The 20,523-nt window shown below is 38.3% G+C and overlaps 1 protein-coding gene across 5 annotated transcripts in view; it reads right to left on the minus strand.

Moving 5' to 3' along the window:
• Positions 1-318: 318 nt before the first annotated feature.
• Positions 319-20,523, minus strand: part of RECQL (RecQ like helicase) — a 47,781-nt gene continuing 27,576 nt past the window's right edge. For 4 of the 5 annotated variants that reach the window (XM_011236962.3, XM_034644673.1, XM_034644674.1 and 1 more), the window contains 9 exons: positions 15,038-15,204; positions 14,130-14,211; positions 13,028-13,176; positions 12,821-12,938; positions 12,113-12,251; positions 10,447-10,538; positions 2,153-2,372; positions 1,707-1,836; positions 1,043-1,186 (listed from right to left, as the gene is read on the minus strand). In XM_011236962.3, coding sequence (XP_011235264.1) covers positions 1,043-1,186; positions 1,707-1,836; positions 2,153-2,372; positions 10,447-10,538; positions 12,113-12,251; positions 12,821-12,938; positions 13,028-13,176; positions 14,130-14,211; positions 15,038-15,204 — 1,241 coding nt within the window. Of the gene's footprint in view, positions 1,187-1,706; positions 1,837-2,152; positions 2,373-10,446; positions 10,539-12,112; positions 12,252-12,820; positions 12,939-13,027; positions 13,177-14,129; positions 14,212-15,037; positions 15,205-20,523 lie in introns of all 5 variants that reach the window. The other variant, XM_034644672.1, reaches the window with a different exon arrangement.

The following is a 20,523-nucleotide window of genomic DNA, read 5'->3' on the forward strand; positions in this document are numbered from 1 at the left end:
TTCCTTTTTGGTACTCACTAGAATAACTTCATCATCTCTGTATAGAGGTTGTATTGCTGGGAAAATACAATGCACAGGGCTAAGGTTCAGATCACGAGTTAATGCTGAGACGTACCAAAGGACAAGAATAAGTCAAAGTCGTCATGCAGATGGGTGAATGATGGGAGCTGCCTTAATTGGTGAAACTGATTTAGAAGAAACATTTGAAAACTTAATTTTAAATCAGATGGCTCTTTCATCATATGAAGAAGATGGGCTAGATCCAAATATTGATTTAGAAGATTATGTAGTTCTTAAAATGCCTTTTTTAATCCAAATGAAGTTCCAAACACACGAAAGTCACAATAAAGTAAATGCACTGATTTAATGAAGTTAAGAATACAGAAGTGATAATGATTTCAGTGGGAAAGTTTTAATATAAATAAAATTGCAAAGATCAAATAATTTATAGTTACATTTACATTAGTGGTCAGTTTTCTGCTGGAAAAAAGTAAGGATTTAAGTTACTCCTGATTTGGCCTTGGAGCAGATTTAGCTAGGCTGTTATCTACTTAGCCAACAACTTGGTCTGGTATGCCAGACTCATTCTTTGATTAGGAAATATCAGAGAGGGTTATGGTTTCAAGAGGCTTATTGTTTTGATTTAGAGATATAGCAATAGCTTTCTTGCTATTATCATTTATATTGATACCTTATTCCTTTTACATTTAGATTCTACAGCTCTTATGAGCTGAAATCACTCCCTTTCTGTGATACGCCTATGTAAAATATTCCATATGATAACACTGCTATCAAAAAGTATGTCAAGAGATAAAGGACTTAAGATAGATATGTGAATCATTCTTACATGTTTTACATTAAAATTATTTTTCCCTTTCATACTGTAAATTTATATAATTCATGATCTTAAATTTTCAAGTCTTCAATACTTCAGAAGTAAGTTCCATATGTATAAAATACTAATAAAATTGTCTTAAACTTTTAACTACAAAATAATAATGTATACATGCATAAACTGTCTTCTTGGAAAATTTAGAAACACTCACGCATCATCAATTTTTCTTTTCTTAGTCCCTGTATTCTTAGATTGCTGAAGCATGTTTGCAGACTTCTGGAAGTTACCTGAATTTTTTTCTTCCCTTTTTTTATCACCTCCTTCAGAATGACAAGTTTGAGATGATTCAATCTACAAATTAAAAAAAAGCAAACATTCTGGTCAAAACTCAGCTGTTCCATTTTCTTTTCAGATTAATAATCCCACTCGTCCTTCATATGAGCCCTATCCTGAAGGGATACGTCAGAGACACAGTGGTACGTGGCCTGCTTTTGCAGGCTTGAGAGTATGTAGTGTGTGAGAGTCACTGGTTCTCGACCTCTGCTGCACAGGCTGACTTCTCAACCAGTGTTGATCCACAACCAATGTTGTGAGGGCAGGGTGCACTGCAAATTAGACAACACTAAAACGGATTTTTCACCTTCTAAAAGGTTGGAAATTCTAGTCTATGTTAAAAGGTAGACTAGTTTAAATTATTAGTTAATATCTCTACAGAGAGCAAAGGTATATTTTCTCTCTTCCATGCTCAGATTCTAAGAAGAAAACTGCTTATCTCCTCTTGTGTTCCCCTGGGCCCAGGACAGTACTCATTAACAGCATTCCATAAGCTCTAATGTGTTTCTTCAGTATATAAAAATTAATAGCCAGGTACCCTCAAACAGCTCTGTGTGGTCTTCTTTACTTGCATGGTAATGACATGTGCCTCGTTGTTCAGAAGATTAGCTTTAGGTCCTATTTTCAAATATGAAATGGTAGCATAAGCTGTAAAACTGTAGTCTTCTCTGTGGAAGATAAAAAGGCCAACAATCAGAAAGGTTTTCAGAAATGATAAAAAAAACCCTGAAATTTGTAAAAAATTAACCATAAATGCAATAATTTTAATACACTAATTGGGAATGAAACTTGCACAAAACAAATACTTTCTATAAATTGCATTTTTTTGACATGCAGCATTCAGTTAAAGTTGTGGTGTATTAGGTAAATTTTATATGGCATTTAAAAGTTGTACATGAAACAACTGGAAAACTGGTTCCTTTGCAGTTTTGAGAAACAATCATAAAGACAACACCAAAGGACAAGAAATGGATTTGTATATACTTAAGATACTGCTGTAGAAGAAGGTGTGCAATCATCTTCTCCAGGTCTTCACGAGGAAGCTTAGGAGGAGCGACACCTGCCACTCTCAATTTTGCTGCACCCCTTCCCATCCAAGAATCAATGAGTTTCAGTGGTGTGAGCTTTTCATTCAGGTCCTCTGCCTGCTTCAGGATCTTGATTAGATCTCTGCAGTGTGCTGCTACATTCTTTCTTTCACATGCTATAATGAGACAGGCAACTGGGATTTAGAAACTACCGCAAGCACAGGCTAGTCGAAGGGGTTTAAAATGAGTCAGCATCAGCCACCCTAAACTGGTTTTTCTGCATTAGAACTAGGCTGTTCCTTAAGTCTATCACTAAACTAAGAGTCTCTGTAAGCCATTATTGAATTTACAGTAATGTAAAGACAATAAGCTGGTTACCAGAAGTCCTCTAGGTGTGCTCTAGGAACCAGAGTGTCTTCCAGACATGACTGAGAGAGATTTATAAGAGAATCAGTCTGTTTTTCATATTTACCTGATCTGTGCTCATTAAACAACATTATGAAAACTATGGCTTCCTCCGTACTCTGATTTAGAGACAGTAATGTCCTGGTCAGATTCCTAATTATTGATTCTAGCACCCTGATTATATACATCAGACTCCTGTTAATGTGGTCAGTATAATGCAGTATAATAAACTCATACAAGTTTCTCTAGCTGCAAAGTTATATATAGTGACCTTCACCCAAGACATCAAAATTGGGAGAGAACTGGTTAGTCCAACTCTTCAGACACAACACACAGGATGAAAAAAGTGAAAATACAGCACCAGAACACTGCTAAATTAGTGTCTGAGTGGTTAGCCATTATCTAGATCAGAAATGATTGACCATAATCTCTCCTCTGCATTAAATTTCTCTTCCCAATCAGTGACTAGCCTTTTCTTATAATAGCATTAGTATTCAGAATTTAAAATTTTCTTCACTTCTTAAAAATTTAACATGCCCATAATATAGCAATGTAAGATTCATACTTCTACACAGCACTTTTCCTTTTATTTACCTTTACTTTAAAACTTGTGAGTTGTTACTTCTGAATCTAGAAAATGCTATTCACAGCTTGCTTAACCCATTTTGGGGTCTAATATTGCCCCCATGTAGTCTTAGCTATATATATTAGCCTGTTGAGTTTAAAGAACGATGAACTAGGGACCGTTCTAGTCCAAGATGGTGACACAGGAAGATGCTGAACTCCCCTCCACGGGCACACACCAAATCTACACCTATTTATAGGCACTTCCTCCTGAAGAAGAACTGAGGGCTGACTGACCAGCTTCTGTACAACAAGACAGACCACCTAGAGAACACTGAGAGACTGAGACGTGGTAACAAAGGGTGCCCCCACCCCTGATGCGGCAAACTGCAGTGCAGAGGATAGTAATGAGGTACCAGGAGCAGATTCATCTACGCTGGGCCACAGAAAATAAAACCCACGGCTTACAAGAACCACCAGAATATAAAGGAAATAGCCCTTGAACCCTGCTAACTATCTCTGAATTGGAGGGTCCAGTAAGTGCCACAATTTATGTTCCCCCACCACCTTGACAGCACAGATGGGAGTGGGTCCAGGCGCCCGAACCAGCCTACCACTCAGTGAACTCTGAGCCCCCAACCCACACCAGTCGCAGCTGTCCCACCAAGGCAGCCCCATGGTGGTGCACACCAGGACAGCCCTGGTCAGTGCTCACTACAGCTCCAACTCTCTCACTACACTGAGGCAGGCACAAAGCACCTCAGAACACTCTAGGCCTGCACCCCTTTGGCTTCAGACAGCTTTCTAGGGAACCCCCCAGCTGCCCTGCCTGGTCAACCTGGCTTGCACTCACTTCAGGTGTCCTTTCATGGCACCATCTGTGCAAAGAGCTCTATGAATGCCCCAGCCTACACCCTTTCAACTACAGCTGACCTGTCAGGTTGTCCCTTGCACAAAGCACCCAAGGACCTCCCCAGCAAGCAACCCACCACAGCTCTAGCTGCCCCCACCAGGGCACCTTCTGTGCATGCCAGAATACCCCAATTTACACCCACTTTAATTTCAGCCATCTTGCCAGGGTGCCCTATGCATGGAGAGCCCCAGGACCACCCCTGGCTTGCACCCACTTTAGCATCATCTGTCCTGTCAGGGCACCCTCTGCAAAGAGACTCAGGAATGCCCCAGCCCACACCCACTTAAATTCTAGCCATCCCACCAAGGCAACCTCACTACAGGGTCCCCTGCAACCTCCAGCCCACCCCAGCCACAGCTCCAGCCAGTCAACAAAAATCACCAGGCATATACTATCTACATAAATGGGACAACCACACACTAAGACCATTCCTTCAAGTTTGGGATAAGGAGCAGTTCTGCCTAATTCATGGAAATGAACACAAAGTCAAGCAAAATGGGGAGACAAGGGAATATACTCCAAAAAAACAAGACAAAATCTCAAAAAAAGAACTTAATGAAATGGAGATAACAATACGCCTAACAAAGAGTTTAATGTTCTTAAAAATGGTTGCTAGACTAAGAATGAAAAAACTCTGAGAACTTCAACAAAGAACTGGAAAATACAAAGAACCAGAGTTGAAGAATAAACAACTGAAATGAAAAATACATTAGAGGGAATCAACAGTTGATTAATGGATGCAGAACAGATCAATGATCTGGAAGATGGGTAAGGATAGCACCCAAGCTGAACAGCAAAAATAATTTTTAAAAATGAGGATAAGTTAAGGGATCTGTTAGACAATATCAAGTGAGCATTCATATTATAGGGGTCCCAGAAAGAGAAGAGAGAAAGGGGCAGAAAATTTGAAGAAATAGCTGAAAACTTCCCTAAGGAAGGAAATAGACATCCAGATTCAGGAAGCACACAGGGCACCTTAACAAGATGAACTCAAGAAAGTCCACACCACAACACAAAATTAAAATGTCAAAGGTTAAAGATAAAATTGTAAAAGCAAGAGAGAAACAAAAAGTTACGTATAAGAAAAACCACATAAGGCTATCAGCTGATTTTTTGGCAGAAACTGCAGGCCAGAAGAATGTGGTATGATCCATTCACAGTGCTGAAAGGAAAAAATCCTACAATCAAGAGTACCTAGCAAGATTATCACTCAGAATTGAAGAAGAGATAGAGTTCACAAACAAAAGGTAAAGGAGTTCATTACCACTAAACTGGCCTTACAAGAAATACTAAAGGGACTTCATTAAGTAGAAAAGGCCATAATTAGATGTAAGGAAATTATCAATAAAAAGATGTAAAACATGGCAACATATACATAAACCATGGAGGGGGTGTGAAAAAGTTTTTAGAATGTGTTCAAACTTAAATGACCATCACCTAATATACACTGCTTTATACTTAGAATGTTAATATATGAACCTCATGGTAACCACAAACCCAACACCTGTAACAGGTAAAATAAAGGAAAAAAATACAGTATACAGAATATAGTCAATGGTACTGTAACAGTGTTATGTGGTGACAGATGGTAACTACACTTGTGATTGGCATGGTATAACTTACAGAGTTGCTGAATCACTATGTTGTACATCTGAAACCAATTAACATTGTGTTAACTCAAATAAAAGAAATAAGGAATTTAAAAAATAGGGGCTCTAGGTTGGCTTGTCAGTGGAGGATACAACTCTTGATCTCAGGATTGTGAGTTTGAGCCCCACGTTGGGCATAGAGATTACTTTTTAAAAAATTTTAAAAACAAAACAATAAAAAGGCAAACAAAAAAAATGGGGGAAAAAGTAACAATAGAAAGCCAAACATAACACCACAGAAAGTCATCAATCACAAAGAAAGCAAGAAAAGAGAACTACAAAAACAACCAGAAAACAATCAACAAAATGGCAATAAGTACACAACTATCAATAATTACTTTAAACGTAAATGGTCTAAATGTTCCATTCAAAAAACAGAGGGTGCTGGAATGAACTAAAAAAACAAGACTCGGGGCGCCTGGGTGGCTCAGTCGGTTAAGCGCATGCCTTTGAATCAGGTCATGATCCCAGGGTCCTGGGACTGAGTCCCACATCAGGCTCTCTGGTCAGTGGGGAGTCTGCTTCTCCCTCTCCCTCTGCTACTGCTCTCTGTCAAANAAAAAAAAAAAAAACCCTAAAAAAAAAAAAAAAAAAAAAAAAAAAAACAAGACTTAGTATATGCTGCCTAAAAGAGACTGACTTCAGACCTAAAGACACATACAGATTAAAAGTGAAAGGATGGAAAAACATATGCAAAATGGAAGCAAAAAGAAAAGCCAAGTAGTAGTACATATATCAGACAAAATAGACTTTAAAACAAGGACTAGGGCAGTCAAAGGGCATTACATAATGATAAAGGCACAAATCCAACAACAAGACATAAAAAGCGTAAATAGCTATGCATCCAACACAGAAACATGTAAATACATAAAGCAAATATAACCAAAGAGAGAAATTGACAGTAATACAATAATACAGAGGAACGTTAACACACCACTTACATCAATGGATAGATCATCCAGGCAGGTCAACAAGGAAACTGTCTTCGAATGACACATGAGACTAGGTGGACATAACATATATACAGAACATTCTATCCAAAAAGAGCATATTACACATTCTTTTCAAGTGCACACAGAGCGTTCTCTGGGACCTATCACATTAGGGGACAAAATTAAAATAAGTCTCAATAAATTTAAGACTATGGAAATCATATCATGCATCTTATCCAACTGCAACAATATGAAACCAGAAATCAATCACAGGAAAAAAACTAGGAAACACACAAACATGTGGAGGCTAAACATGCTGCTACATAACCAATGGGTCAACAGATAAGAAATTTTAAAAAATACATGGAGACAAATGAAAATGAAAACACAACTGTCTAAAATCTTTGGGATATATGTTAACCAGCATTTAAATAAAAATTTGAAACAAAAAAGAAATCTTTGGGACACAGCAAAAGCAGCTTTTTTTGTTGGGTTTTTTGTTTTGTTTTGTTTTTTTAAGATTCTGTTTATTTGAGAGAGCATGCACAAGTGGGTGGGAGGAGAGGGAGAAGCACACCCCCCTGAGCAGGGAGCCTGACACGGGGCTCAATTCCAGGACCGTGACATCATGACCTGAGCCGAAGGCTGACACTTAACCAACTGAACCACCAGGCACCCCAAAAACAGTTTCAAGAGGGAAATTTATTACCGATACAAGACTATCTCAAGACAAGAAAAATCTCCAATAAACAATCTAACATACCTAAAGGAACTAGAAAAAGAACAAAACCCAAGGTAAATAGAAGGAAGGAAATAAGATCAAAGCAGAAAGGAAACAGAGACTAAAGAAAAGATAAAGGAAACTAAAAGTTGGTTCTTTGAAATAATAAAGGAAACGATAAACCTTTACCCAGGCACTCATCAAGAAAAAACAAGAGGATCCATATAAAATCAGAAATGGAAGCAAAGTAACAATTAACACCCCAGAAATACAAAGGAATGTCAGAGAATATTATGAAAAATCAGATGCTAACAAACTGGACAACCTAGAAGAAATGGATAAATTGCTAGAGACATGATTCTCTGAAACCGAATCAGGAAAAATCAAAGTCTGAACAGACTAAGTACTAGTAACAATATGGAAGTGATAATCAAAAAACTAGCAACAAAAGTCCAAGACCAGATGGGTTCACAGATGAATTCTACCAAACATGTATCCCCTCAAAGTATACCAAGAAACAGAAGAAAGAAAGCTTCCAAATACATTCCATGAGGCCATAATTACCCTGATACCAAACCAAAGACAACACACAAAAAGAAAGCTACAGGCCAATATCACCTATGCACATAGATACAAAATTCCTCAACAAAATATTAGCAAACCACATTCAACAACACATTAAAAGGATCATTCACCAGAATGAAGTGGTATTTATTCCCAGAATACATAGATGGTTCAATATTTGCAAATCAATCAATATGATACTCATTTACAAGAGGTAAAATAAAAACCATGTATCATCTGAATAGATGCAGAAAACACATCTGACAAAATTCAACATCCGTTCATGATAAAAACTCCAAAAAGTAGGTGTAGAGGGAACATATTTCAACATAATAAAGGCCATACAGAAAGAATCTAGAGCTCACATTACACTCAATGGTGAAAAACTGAGAGTATTTTCTCCAAGGTCAGGAGCAAGACAAGGATGTCCACTTTTATTCAACATAGTACTGGAAGTCCTAGCCACAGCAAGAAAAAATAAATAAATCCATATTGGTAAGGAAGAAGTTAAAATATCACTATTTGTAGATGACATGATACTATACATGGAAAACTTTAAAGACTCCATGAAATTATTAGAATAAATTAATTCAGTAAAGTTGCAGGATACAAAATTAATACACAGAAATCAGTTACATTTCTATACACTAATAACAAAGTAGCAGAAAGATAAATTAAAAAGACAATTCCATTTACAATTGCACCAAACATAATAAAATGCCCAGGTATAAACTTAACCAAGGAAGCAAGAGAACCTATACTCTGAAAACTATCAAACACTGATGGAAGAAACTGAAGATTACACAAGCAAATGGAAAAATATTCAATGATTCAATGATCATGGATTGGAGGAATACTGATAAACTGCCTACTACACAAAGCAATCTACAGATTCAGTGTAATCTCTATCAAAATACTAACACCATTTTTCACAGAACTAGAACAAATAATCTTAAAATTTGTATGGGACCACAAAAGACCTCAAACAGTCAAAGAAATCTTCAGAAAGAACAAATCTAGTTCAAATCACAGATTTCAAGATATACTACAAACCTGTAATAATCAAAACAATATGGTACTGGCACAAAAACAGACACAGATCAATGAAAAAGAATAGGCCAGAAACAAACCCATCCTTATATATCTGGTTAATCTATGACAAAGGATGGAAGAATATAGAGAAAAAGACAGTCTCTTCAATAAATGGTGTTGGGAAACCTGGACCACTTTCTTCCCATATACAAAAGCAAACTCAAAATGGATTAAAGACCTAAATATAAGACCTGTAACCATAAAATTCCAGAAGAGAACACAGGCAGTAATTTCTCTGACATCGACCATAGCAACATTTTTCTGAATATGTCTTCTCGTGCAAGGGAAACAAAAGCAAAAATAAATTACTGGGACCACAGCAAACCAAAAAGCTTTTGCACAGTGAAGAAAACCATCAAGAAAACTAAAAGACAATCTACTGAATGGGAGAAGATATTTGCAAATGACATATCCAATAAAGGGTTAGTATAAGATATATAAAGAACTTATACAACTCAAAACCAAGGGGGAAAAAAAAACCATAATCCAATTAAAAATGGGCAGAAGACCTGAATAGTTTTCCCAAATAAGACCTACAAACAGTCCACAGGCAGACACATGAAAAGATGCTCACCATCACTTATCATTAGGGAAATGCAAATCAAAACCACAGTGAGACATCACCTCACACCTGTCAGAATGGCTGGAATCAAAAACACAAAAAACAAGTGTTGGTGAGGATGTGGAGAAGATGGAACCCTTGTACGCTGTTGGCAGCAATGCAAACTGATGCAGCCACTGTGCAAGACAGTATGGAGGTTCCTCAAAAAGTTAAAAACAGAACTACCACATGATCCAGTAATTGCGCTACCAAGTACTTACCCCCAAGAAACAAAAACACTAATTTGAAAAGGTACATGTACTGCTACGTTTATAGCCATGATATGGTAGCATCCCAAGTGTCCACTGATATGCCATTGTGGTATATATATACAATGCAGTATTACTCAGCCATAAAAAAGAATGAGATCTTGTCATTTGCAACAATAAATGGACAGAAGGTATTATGCTAAGTAAAATGAGTCAACGACAATACCATAGGTTTTCACTTATATGTAGAATCTAAGAAAAAAAAGCAAAGGAATAAACAGAAAGCAGAAACTGACCCACAAATATAGAAAACAAACCGATGTTTGCCAGAGGGGAGGGAGGTGGGGAGATGGGTAAAATGGATGAAGGGGAGTGGGAGTACGGGCTTACAGTTATGGAATGATTAAGTCATGGGGTGAAAGGCACAACACAGGGAATATACAGTCAACAGTACTGTAACAGCATTGCACGGTGACAGATGGTATCTACACTTGCAGTGGGCAGCACAGTGCAGACTTATGGAATCACTGTGCCGTACCCCCGACATTAATGTAATATTATGTGTCAACTCTACTTCAATTAGAAAAACCATGAACTCACCAATGTCTTTACAACAATTATCACACATTCTGTTGCATGCTTCTGAATTCCACACTTCATCAAAATGTTGAGCTATCAATACACGGCGACACCTGCAAACACATTTAGAGATACAAATTACTAAATGACCTGATAAGTTTTAAAATCCGTATTTCAAAACACAGAATTATACATATTAGTTTCCTAATGCTGTCATAACATTACCACAAGCTCAGGGGCTTAAAACAACACAAATTTATTATCTTAAATTTCTATAGAAGTCTGACATGGGTCTCTCTGGCTTAAAATCAAGGTGTCAGCAGGGATGGATTTCTTCTGGAGGCTCTAAGGGAGAATCTGTTTTCTTGTCCTTTCCAGTTTCTACAGACTGCATGAATTCTTGGCTCATGCCTCCCTTTCCTCCATCTTCAAAGCCAACGAGTATCATTCTGATCTTCCCTGCTTCCTTCCACATTTAAGGACCCTTGTGATTATACTAGACCCATCCAAACAACCCAGGGTTATTATACCCTAGTCTCTGGGGGCTATTCTCCTACCTACCACATAATTTTTTCTGTATGTATTTTTGCCACATATTTTTTTTCTGTATGTATTTGATAAATACTTCTTTTAGAAGTTGTCTAAGATTCCCTTTGAGATTCAATACTGTGCAAAAATTAAGAGAATTTTCCTGATAGCAAAGCAGTTTCTTGTATTTTAGCAGTTTCTTGCATTTGACTTTAAACCCCAAAATATGCTTCTTGGGAATCTACTGGATATCTAAGGAAATTTTCATTTTCTTATTTAACTAGATTGTTGCACCACCTATAGGAAAGAAATGACATTTTCTGTCACAGTCCAATAACTGCTTATCAGTTCAAAACTTTTGAGTCCTTTTTAGGATGTGCAATAAGAGTATAAAAATGACTAATACTGAAAACCCATCAGGGAACTATACGGTCTAACTAAAACCACCCCAAATAGATTTATATTTATTTCTTAAGGAGAAACTTAACCCTGCTCTCAACTATTTCATCAGCCCATCAGCTGGTGAGATGGTACCTGTTACCAAGCTCAGCTCTCAAAATGCCTACCATACATACCTTTTCAAAATTAGTAAAGCATGTAGCTGTATTTCAGAGCCAGAGAGAAAAGCCTTGGACTCATTTGTATCAAAACTTTCAATAAAGGGGGGATGGATGAAATAAGGTGAAGGGGATTAAGAGGTACAATCTTCCAGTTATAATATAAAGATGACTGGGGGATGTACTATACAGCAGAGGGAATATAGTCCTTAATATTCTAACAGCTCTGCAGGGTGACAGAGGGTCACTAGACTTACTGTGGTGACCATTTTGTAATATATATGAATACTAATTCACTATGTTGTACATGTGAAGCTAATAAATATTATGTCAATTATTCTTTAATTAAAATCAGCATCTCAATATGCTTGTTTTACTTTAAAAAAAACTCCAATAAAAAAGAGTTTTGGAGGATTATCAGGGAGAGAGAGAATCTCTCTTCTTGAATTAAGGCAGATGCTGAGGGTTCATGTACTGACATTTGCTTTTACAGGTTTGTACTTGATATTCTACAGTGTATTTACTTACTGAGCAAGTACTCAAAGTAATTTCATATAGTGCTTATGTTTAAGTGACAAGTTATAAAAAGGTATGTGGCTTACTTGCTTATGTTTTGACAATATGACACCATCTCATAAAGCTTCTGTTGTCCTACATTTTCCATCACCACCATTGAACTTATTCTGAATATATCTCCAAAGCCATAATACAAAATACAGTCCGCTTTCATGTCATCTCGACCTGTAGTGTGAGAAATCTTGAGATTGCATAATTACTTGAAAATTTCAAAATATGCAAAAATAATATGTATAAAATCAGCTGACAATGCTTCAGTCTACATATATCACATCTAGAAATTTCAGAGAAATGAAAGTTAATTTTTAATACCTGCCTTCAAATTATAAAAAGAAAAAATGACTAAAGAGACTTATCAACAATCAGCTCTATAACTTAAAAAAATATGTGCATAACCTAGTTACTGAAGTTATAAACTTGAAACCCCTAATTAAAAATTCAGAAGGCAAAGATGGACATCAAATTATCTTAGCAAACATAGGAAACAATTCATAACACTCCCATACAAGTAAGATAAGCACTTAAGTACATAAGTACAATTAAGTATAAAACTGCAAAAAAAAAAAAAAAACCAACTAAAAATTAAAGTTAAAAAAACTGCAAAAAGCACTTCATTGTTCTAAAATACTAGCTAATACAGAAGATTAAAAATACAGAATTGTTAAACATCATCTATAGTATATTTTTTAGAAAAGCTTTGTTAAAAGTTACTTCTGGATAGGAGTTGTACATACCTGCACGTCCACTCTCTTGGTAATAATTTTCAATAGATTTACTCATTGAATGATGGATAACAAACCTCACATCTGGTTTATCAATTCCCATACCAAATGCAACTGTGGCCACTACTACCTAAAATGTTTTAACATTTTATGTTAATTAAATCAAGTTAAAATATTTTTAAATGTTAACTAGGCTTCTATTGAAGATATATACTTAACCTGAATTTCATTGGCTGACCATCTTCGATGAACATTGGTTTTATCTTCTGGTTCCATATTGGCATGGTACGCTCCTGCTTGAATTCCCAGTTTCTGTAAACTAACTGTAACTTGCTCAGAGTCTTTCTGAGAAAAGCAATATATAATTCCTGTAGTAAAATATGTTCAATTGTTAGGTACATATAATTTTTAACACACATTCAAGATACTAATTGGGAGAAAAAGATTTAGGAAAGATTCCAAGGTCCTGAACACATAATGACTTTCTCACATAATTCAAGATTTGACCAGCAGCCTGCTCTAAAGCACAAATAAGCCCTGGGCCACCAGTGCTGGTTCCCATTATCTCTTTCTTCTCTCGAGTATGGTATGAGAAGTTTCATGTGCAAGTGACTGGAGATCACTGCATTGAACACAGCTAACAGGTTTCTCTATTTGCAGGGCTAGCCAGAACTTCTCACGTGCTGACTGACACACCCTGTGAAGCTCCAGGAGGGATAAAGAGCTGCGGCCTTTCCCAAATTTGACCCTGGAGCTCCTTTCACCCAGGGCACCATTAGTAGCTCCTGAAAATCTGTAGAACAGCTTGGAAATGCTACTTTTACACAAACTCTGTGCTTCAGTAACACCTGTCTATGCATTAATCCTGGAACATGCAGACAAATACTCTCAACTCCATCTACAGTTAACTCATTCAATATGTACAGTTTATTCCTTAATGTGTCCTTTGCTATTAAGGACTGTATATTATATCCCTTCGGAAAATCACTGCTTAACCTTCTGTCTTATACACAGCGGATACTTACTAAACATGTGCTCTTGATAATTAGCATTATGTCATTAGGTCCACTATTTAAAGCAATTAGGTGCAAATAAACAAAAATAAATCAGTTTTATGACTCTTATAATCTGTCCCATGAGCAAATGACACACCCAGTTTCTAAGATCACCAAGCAAATTAATTTTATCATACCATTTTCAAGTACTTTCTGCCATGCACTAATATTTTTGGTTGTTAATAATTTATCAGTAGATCAGTGTAATATTAATTACTTCTCAAAAGTTCTCGCTCAGTCTTCAAAGTTGGTTTGTTTTTTATTACCTGATTGCCCTTTGTATCTCCCATTAATGAGCTTTACAATATCCTCGATAAAATCTTCGGTGTTGGAGGGCTTCTGCCGAATCTAAGAAAAAGCTAACTTATTACAAAGTAAATTAATGAGCACCATGTAGCTGTTTACTTAAAACTTTCAGGGTGACATACTTTTACGGGCACAGTGTTTTTCTCTTATTCTTACATTTACCTCCCTGACTCTTCTTGATTCTTGGTTTTGAATTTACCAGGGAAGAAGCAGCAAACTTATAAAGATGGAGACCTTTTTATTTTATGGGTTTTTTTGTTTGTTTGTTTTATTTAAGTAGGCTCCATGCCCAGTGTGAAGTCCAATGTGGGGCTTGAACTCACAAACGAGATCAAGACCTAAGCTGAGATCAAGAGTTGGATACTTAACTGACTGAGCCACCCAGGTGCCCCTATTTTCTGATGCTACTTTTATAAAAACATAAACCCTGGCATAAATAACTTCAGTGAAAACTCAGAAAAATATTATCTATTCTTTTAAAAGGATTAAAAAGAAAGGGAAAAAAACAGCTGTTAAGCTATATAATCTAAATGGAGTATCAGCAAATCTTTAATGGCATATTAATATTGTATTATTTTATAATAACTTCAAGAAATGTCATTAGGGTCCTTGGTATCAATCTACTCCTTCCCTCCATCCCTGCATAAGAATGTGCATCAATTTCACAAGGCGATGTCTTTTATTTAACCCAACAAAGCAACAGAGATACATAAAGAAAGCATTAATTACTGATCTGCTTATAATCACCTCATGATTTTAAAAACTTTTAAACAGAGTTAACTGTTAGTCATGTAAATAAGCACAATGAAAAGGTCACCTCTGCTGCAATCCTTTATGAAAGTAATAAACTGACATAGAAGTTACACACCTCATAATAAAGATTCGGCCGATTAAAAGAAGCTGTGAAAGTAAAACACTTTTCCACACACAGTATTTTCTGGGCATCCTTCAGAACATGGCTTGTCGCGGTTGCCGTCAGCCCCATTAGCGCTGTGTTAGGGAACTGCCGCTTCAAGATACCAAGTGCCTTATAATCTGGAAAAGAGAAAACACCAAGTGACCCACTTTCTACCCTTAAGGAGTAAATGACATCTTATCATTATGCAGTTAAGCAATGGTTGCTGGATTGTCTTTCCCCAGCTCCCAATATCTAATCTGCACTTGGCTGCCTGGCCTTTCTGAGTAGATAGACATTAGGCTACTTCTAACGGGTTCTTCAGAAACGCTGTTCTGGCCCGCAGGTGAACTCGCTGTTGAAGAGAGGGAATACTCAAACATTTCCAGTAAGCCGTGCACTGCTCTGCACCCTCTGACCAGCGGCTTCAAGAGGCAGTGGGAGCGGCCATAGCGTGTGAATCTCTTACAACTGACAACAGATAAAAAGGCCATCAGCCAAACCCCTTCTACCACCGCTATCCTCCAAGAGCAGCAAATTCAGACCAGAAAACTTTTGGTGAAGGTGCTGGTTTTTATAGAACTTATTTCCGGGAAACCATTCTGGGCTCATATTTGTCGTGAACGTTTCCATCACTAGATGAGTTGTCCTTAAGTGCCTGAACTACTTGGAGAAAGTGGAAAGGAACTGTGGTTGAAACTGCTAAATGCAAAGCTAGAGGACTACTATGAAAACAGAAAAGGCTGTGGTTGGGGAGTTGTGAAGGTTTCAAGGAGGTAACATTTGAGTTGGGTCTTGAAAGACAAGCAGAAGCTCACTAGGAAGGGTAGCTCACTAGAAAGGTTTCCACCAGGCGGAAACACAGCACAGACACTGGAAAGACACCGCCATGAAATGACCCAGCACAGTCAGACAAGAGCCAGCAGGTATGTCGGGCTACTTCACAGGCTGTCTAGCTGGGTGTATCTATTGTCAACTCCAGGAAGCTGGGAACCATGTTCCCTGTATGGCTCCAAGTGAAAGCTGGTCCCAAAGAGGACCTTGTGCAAGGTGGGGCAGGCAGAAGTGAACCAGCTGCTATGACTCTCTAAAGATCTCTCCAGGCAGATGGGCTGAGGGACTGCTGCCGAGGCAGCCAGCCAGTTCTAGCTGGTCCTAGTTTTTTTCCACTCTTCCCTCAGCTCTTCTTCCCAACTGTAGGCCTTGCCCATCAACGGGCCCCACTAGATGTTTGGCTGCAGACCCACAGCGCTGACAGCTGCTCGGACGAGAGAGCTAACCAGAGACCCCTCATGAGCTTCCCCTTTGTGGCTCCCTCTGGCACCGGCCATGCCAGCTAGACTCCCCTACAAGCTCCAGCTGATCTGCCACACCAGTGCTTCAGGAAACCAGGGATTTCCTCTGATCCTCCATCCTTCACTTCCCCTGCTCCTCACACCATGTACACACCATGTACAGGGTCTGCTTCCTAACATAAATCCCTGATCACCTGCCATTCACAGTAGCTCCGCTTCCCTGCCTGCACCTTGACTGATACCGTTACACTGAAGAGCACAGAAAGGCTTAAGTAAGACTGGGAACAACATGGTCCATTGACTCTAAGGAGCTAGGACTTCATCCTATAGGAAATGAGTCACCATGTAATTTTTAAAGCACACAAGGGATATAAACAGACTCATCTTTTGGTGGCAGTGTGAGGTAGGGGCTGGAAGAGGCAAAAGACTAAAGAATGGGAAAGCAGTTCAAAGATGGCAGCAGCAGAACAGAAACCCAATAAAAACATGAAACAAGGCATGACACCGCAGACAGAGCAGAAAGAAAAGACTGAAGAGAAATCCAAGAACTAGAACCCCATAGGTTCTGGTGACTACTGGGATATGGGCCCTGGGGGAGACGGAGTGGGGAGCAGGGGGAGGGAAAGTGAGGGAAAGAGTCCAAGATTCATCCATTTGTGCCAAGCATGTCTCCAAGCACTGAAGATTAAGTGGTGAACAAAACTAGGATGCTATGCAAATGGAAGTACAATTCAAGCAAAGAAACCAGACAAAACAGAGTAAACCAATAAGTATGTTATTATCAGAGAGTAAGAAGGACTCATAGTGGTAAGCCCAGTGTAGTAGGAATATAAGGAGGGAGGAAGGAAGAATAGAAAATCAGGAGGTAGAGACAAATGGGACAGACCACTTATCGCCCTATAGACCCCAGGTAAGAATATGGAATTTATTCTAAGTACAAAGATCTGCCAGGCAGTTTAGGAAGGGAAGTACAGGGTTTGATTTATATATAGAAAAGACCACTCTGGTTGCTGTGTGGAGAATGAACTATAAAAGGGTAAGACTGGAATCACAGACTAGTGAGGGAGCCATCATAGTAGGCCAGTGGAAAGGAGCTCAAGTGGACCTAAGACACAGCAGTACAGACAAAGAGAAGTGAAAAAACTTCAGATTTGGTTCAGAGGTAGAGTTGACAGGACTTGGTGATGGACTAGATCTGCAGAGATAGGATAAACCAAGAGTGATGTGCCACTATTACATTATTTGTTCTCAGCTCCAACTCCACCCTTCCACTCCCTGCTCTGCGGCTCTGGAGTGGGGAATCTGCACACTCCATTTCCGCTTTGCCAGCTGGCTGTGGAAGGACAGAGTACGAGGCTGGGGGAGGAAGAAGGGTTTTGCTCCTTCCTTTCTGCTTCCTGTGGGCTTGCTTGTGTTCTCAAGAACATCACCCCAGAAGGCTTCTTCATCCCCGCAGCAGCACTGGGACTTCAAAGGAGCAGCTGAATACAGTTGGCTGATTTTCCAAGTTCTGGAGAACCCACTTCATCACAGGTCCCTGCCACCTCTGCCTCCACTAAGAGACACCAGCACCAGAGAGCTGTGCCTCCTCAGAGGTCGGAGTTTCAGCTCCACAAAGACCCTACCCTCAAGCTTATTACTTCCAACCTTATCTTCCTGTTCAGGAACAAGACAAGGATGCCCACTTTCACTACTCTTCTTCAACACTGCTCCTAGCCAGAGAAATTAGGCAAGAAAACTAAAAGGCATCCATATTGATACAGAATAAAGTAGAACTGTTGCTATTTGCAGATGACATGCAATTACACATAGAAAATAAAATTTGCAGAACACAAAATGAATACACAGTCAATTGTGGGGTTTTTTTTAAGATTATTTATTTATTTGACAGAGTGAGAGAGAGAACAAGCAGGGGGAGCAACAGAGGGCGAGGGAGAAGCAGGCTCTCCACTGAACAGGGAACCTGATGTGGGGCTCAATCCCAGGACCCTGGGACCATGACCTGAGCAGAAGGTAGATGCTTAACCTACTGAGCCCCCCAGGTGCCCTTATTGTGTTTCTATATACTAATAATAGACTACTAGAAAGAGAAATTAAGAAAATAATTCCATTTACAGTTGCATCAAGAAGAATAAAATGAAAGGTATAAATGTAACCAAGGAAGTGTAAGACCTATACACTTGAAAACTGTAAGACACTGATAAAAGAAATTGAAAATAACACAAATAAATGGAAAGATATCAGGTCTATGAACTAGAAGATTTAGCACTATTAAAAAATCCATATACCCAGAGCAATCAACAGATTCAGTGCAATCCCTATCAAGAGTCCAATGGCATTTTTCACAGAACTAGAAACAACAAACCTAAAATTTCTATGGAACCACAAAAGGACCCCAATAGCCAAGGCAATCCTAAGAGAGAACAAAGCTGGAGGCATCAAACATCCTGATTTCAAACCATGTTACAAAGCTATAGTAACCAAAGCAGTATGGTATTAGCATTAAAACACAAACACGGATCAACAAAACAGAATAAAGAACCCAGAAATAAACCCACACATATACGGTCAATTAATTTATGATGAAGGCATCAAGAATATACAATGGAGAAGCAACAGACTCCTCGATAAATGGTATTGGAAAAACTAAGCCACACGCAAAAGAATGAAACCGGAACCTTATACGATATACAAATCAATTCAAAATGGAATAGTCTTGAATATAACACTTGGAACCATAACACTACCAGAAAAAACATAGGGAATAAGCTCCAGACTTTGATCTTGGCAACGATTTACTGGATCTGACATCAAAAGCAAAGGCAACAAAAGCGAAAATGTATTAAGTGGGACTATATAAAATGCTTTTGTACAGCAAAGGAAGCCATCGACATAATGAAAAAGAAACCTATAAACTAGGAGAAAATCTTTGCAACTATATGATAAAAGGTTAACATAAAAACTATACAAAGAACTCATTCGGCTCAATAGCAAAAAAACCCAAAAAATCTGATTGAAAAATAGGCAGAGGATCTGGATAGACATTTTTCTAGAGAAGACATACAAATAGCCAACAGGTACCTGAAAAGGTTTTCAGCATCACTAAGCATCAGTGAAATGCACATCGAAACCACAGTGAAATACCACCTCACACTTGTTAGAATGGCTATCATCAAAAATACAAGAAATAACAAGTGTGGGAGAAAAGAGAACCCTGGTGTACTGTTGGTAGCCATGTAAATTGGTACAGCCACTATGGAAGACAGTACCATGGGACACCTGGGTGGCTCAGTTGGTGAAGCATTCAATTCATGATTTCGGCTCAGGCCATGATCTCAGAGTCATGAGAATGAGCCCTGCAATGGCTCCGCGCTCAGCAGGGAGTCTGCTTCTCTCTGCCCCTCCCTCCCCTAGTGCAAGAGTGCATATTCTCTAAAATAAATAAACAAATCCTTATAAAAAGAAAAAAAACCAAAACAGTACAAATGTTCCTCAAAAATTTTAAAATAAAACTACCATATGACCCAACAATTCCACTTCTGGGTATTTATCCAAGGAAACAAAACCACTGTCTTGAAGAGATATCTACACCTCTCTGTTCACTGGAGCATTATGCATAATAGCCAACCCATGGAAACAATCTAAACAAGCACTGATACATGGATAAAGAAAATATACATAGACACACAACACAATACCATCTGGCCTTAAAACATAAGGAAATTCTGCTACTTACAACATGGATGAACCCTGAGAGCATTATGCTAAATGATAGAAGTCAGAGAAAGACAAATGCTAATATGATATCACTTATATGTGGAATCTTTAAGAAAAACAAAAAACAAAAAAACCCCTCAAAGATATAGAGCATACATTGGTAGTTGCCAGAGGTGAGAGATGGGGGTGGGCAAAATGGGTGAAGGGGGTCAAAAGGTACAAACTTTTAGTTATACAACTATCTTATACAACTAAGACTAATACAAGGTTGTATGTCAATTATATCTCAAAACTTTTTTAAAAATGGGTACACGTTTCTAATAAACAATTAGGAATATAAATCTGCAGCTGAAGAGTAAGGGGACTAGACACGGGAACAACCGCGACAGTTGGCAGCTAATTCGCAGAGACAACGCAAGTGATGGTGACACACAAGCAACGGTTCTC

Source organism: Ailuropoda melanoleuca, chromosome 16 (genome assembly GCF_002007445.2).
Source record: "Ailuropoda melanoleuca isolate Jingjing chromosome 16, ASM200744v2, whole genome shotgun sequence".
In the NCBI taxonomy this organism is placed as follows: Eukaryota; Metazoa; Chordata; class Mammalia; order Carnivora; family Ursidae; genus Ailuropoda; species Ailuropoda melanoleuca.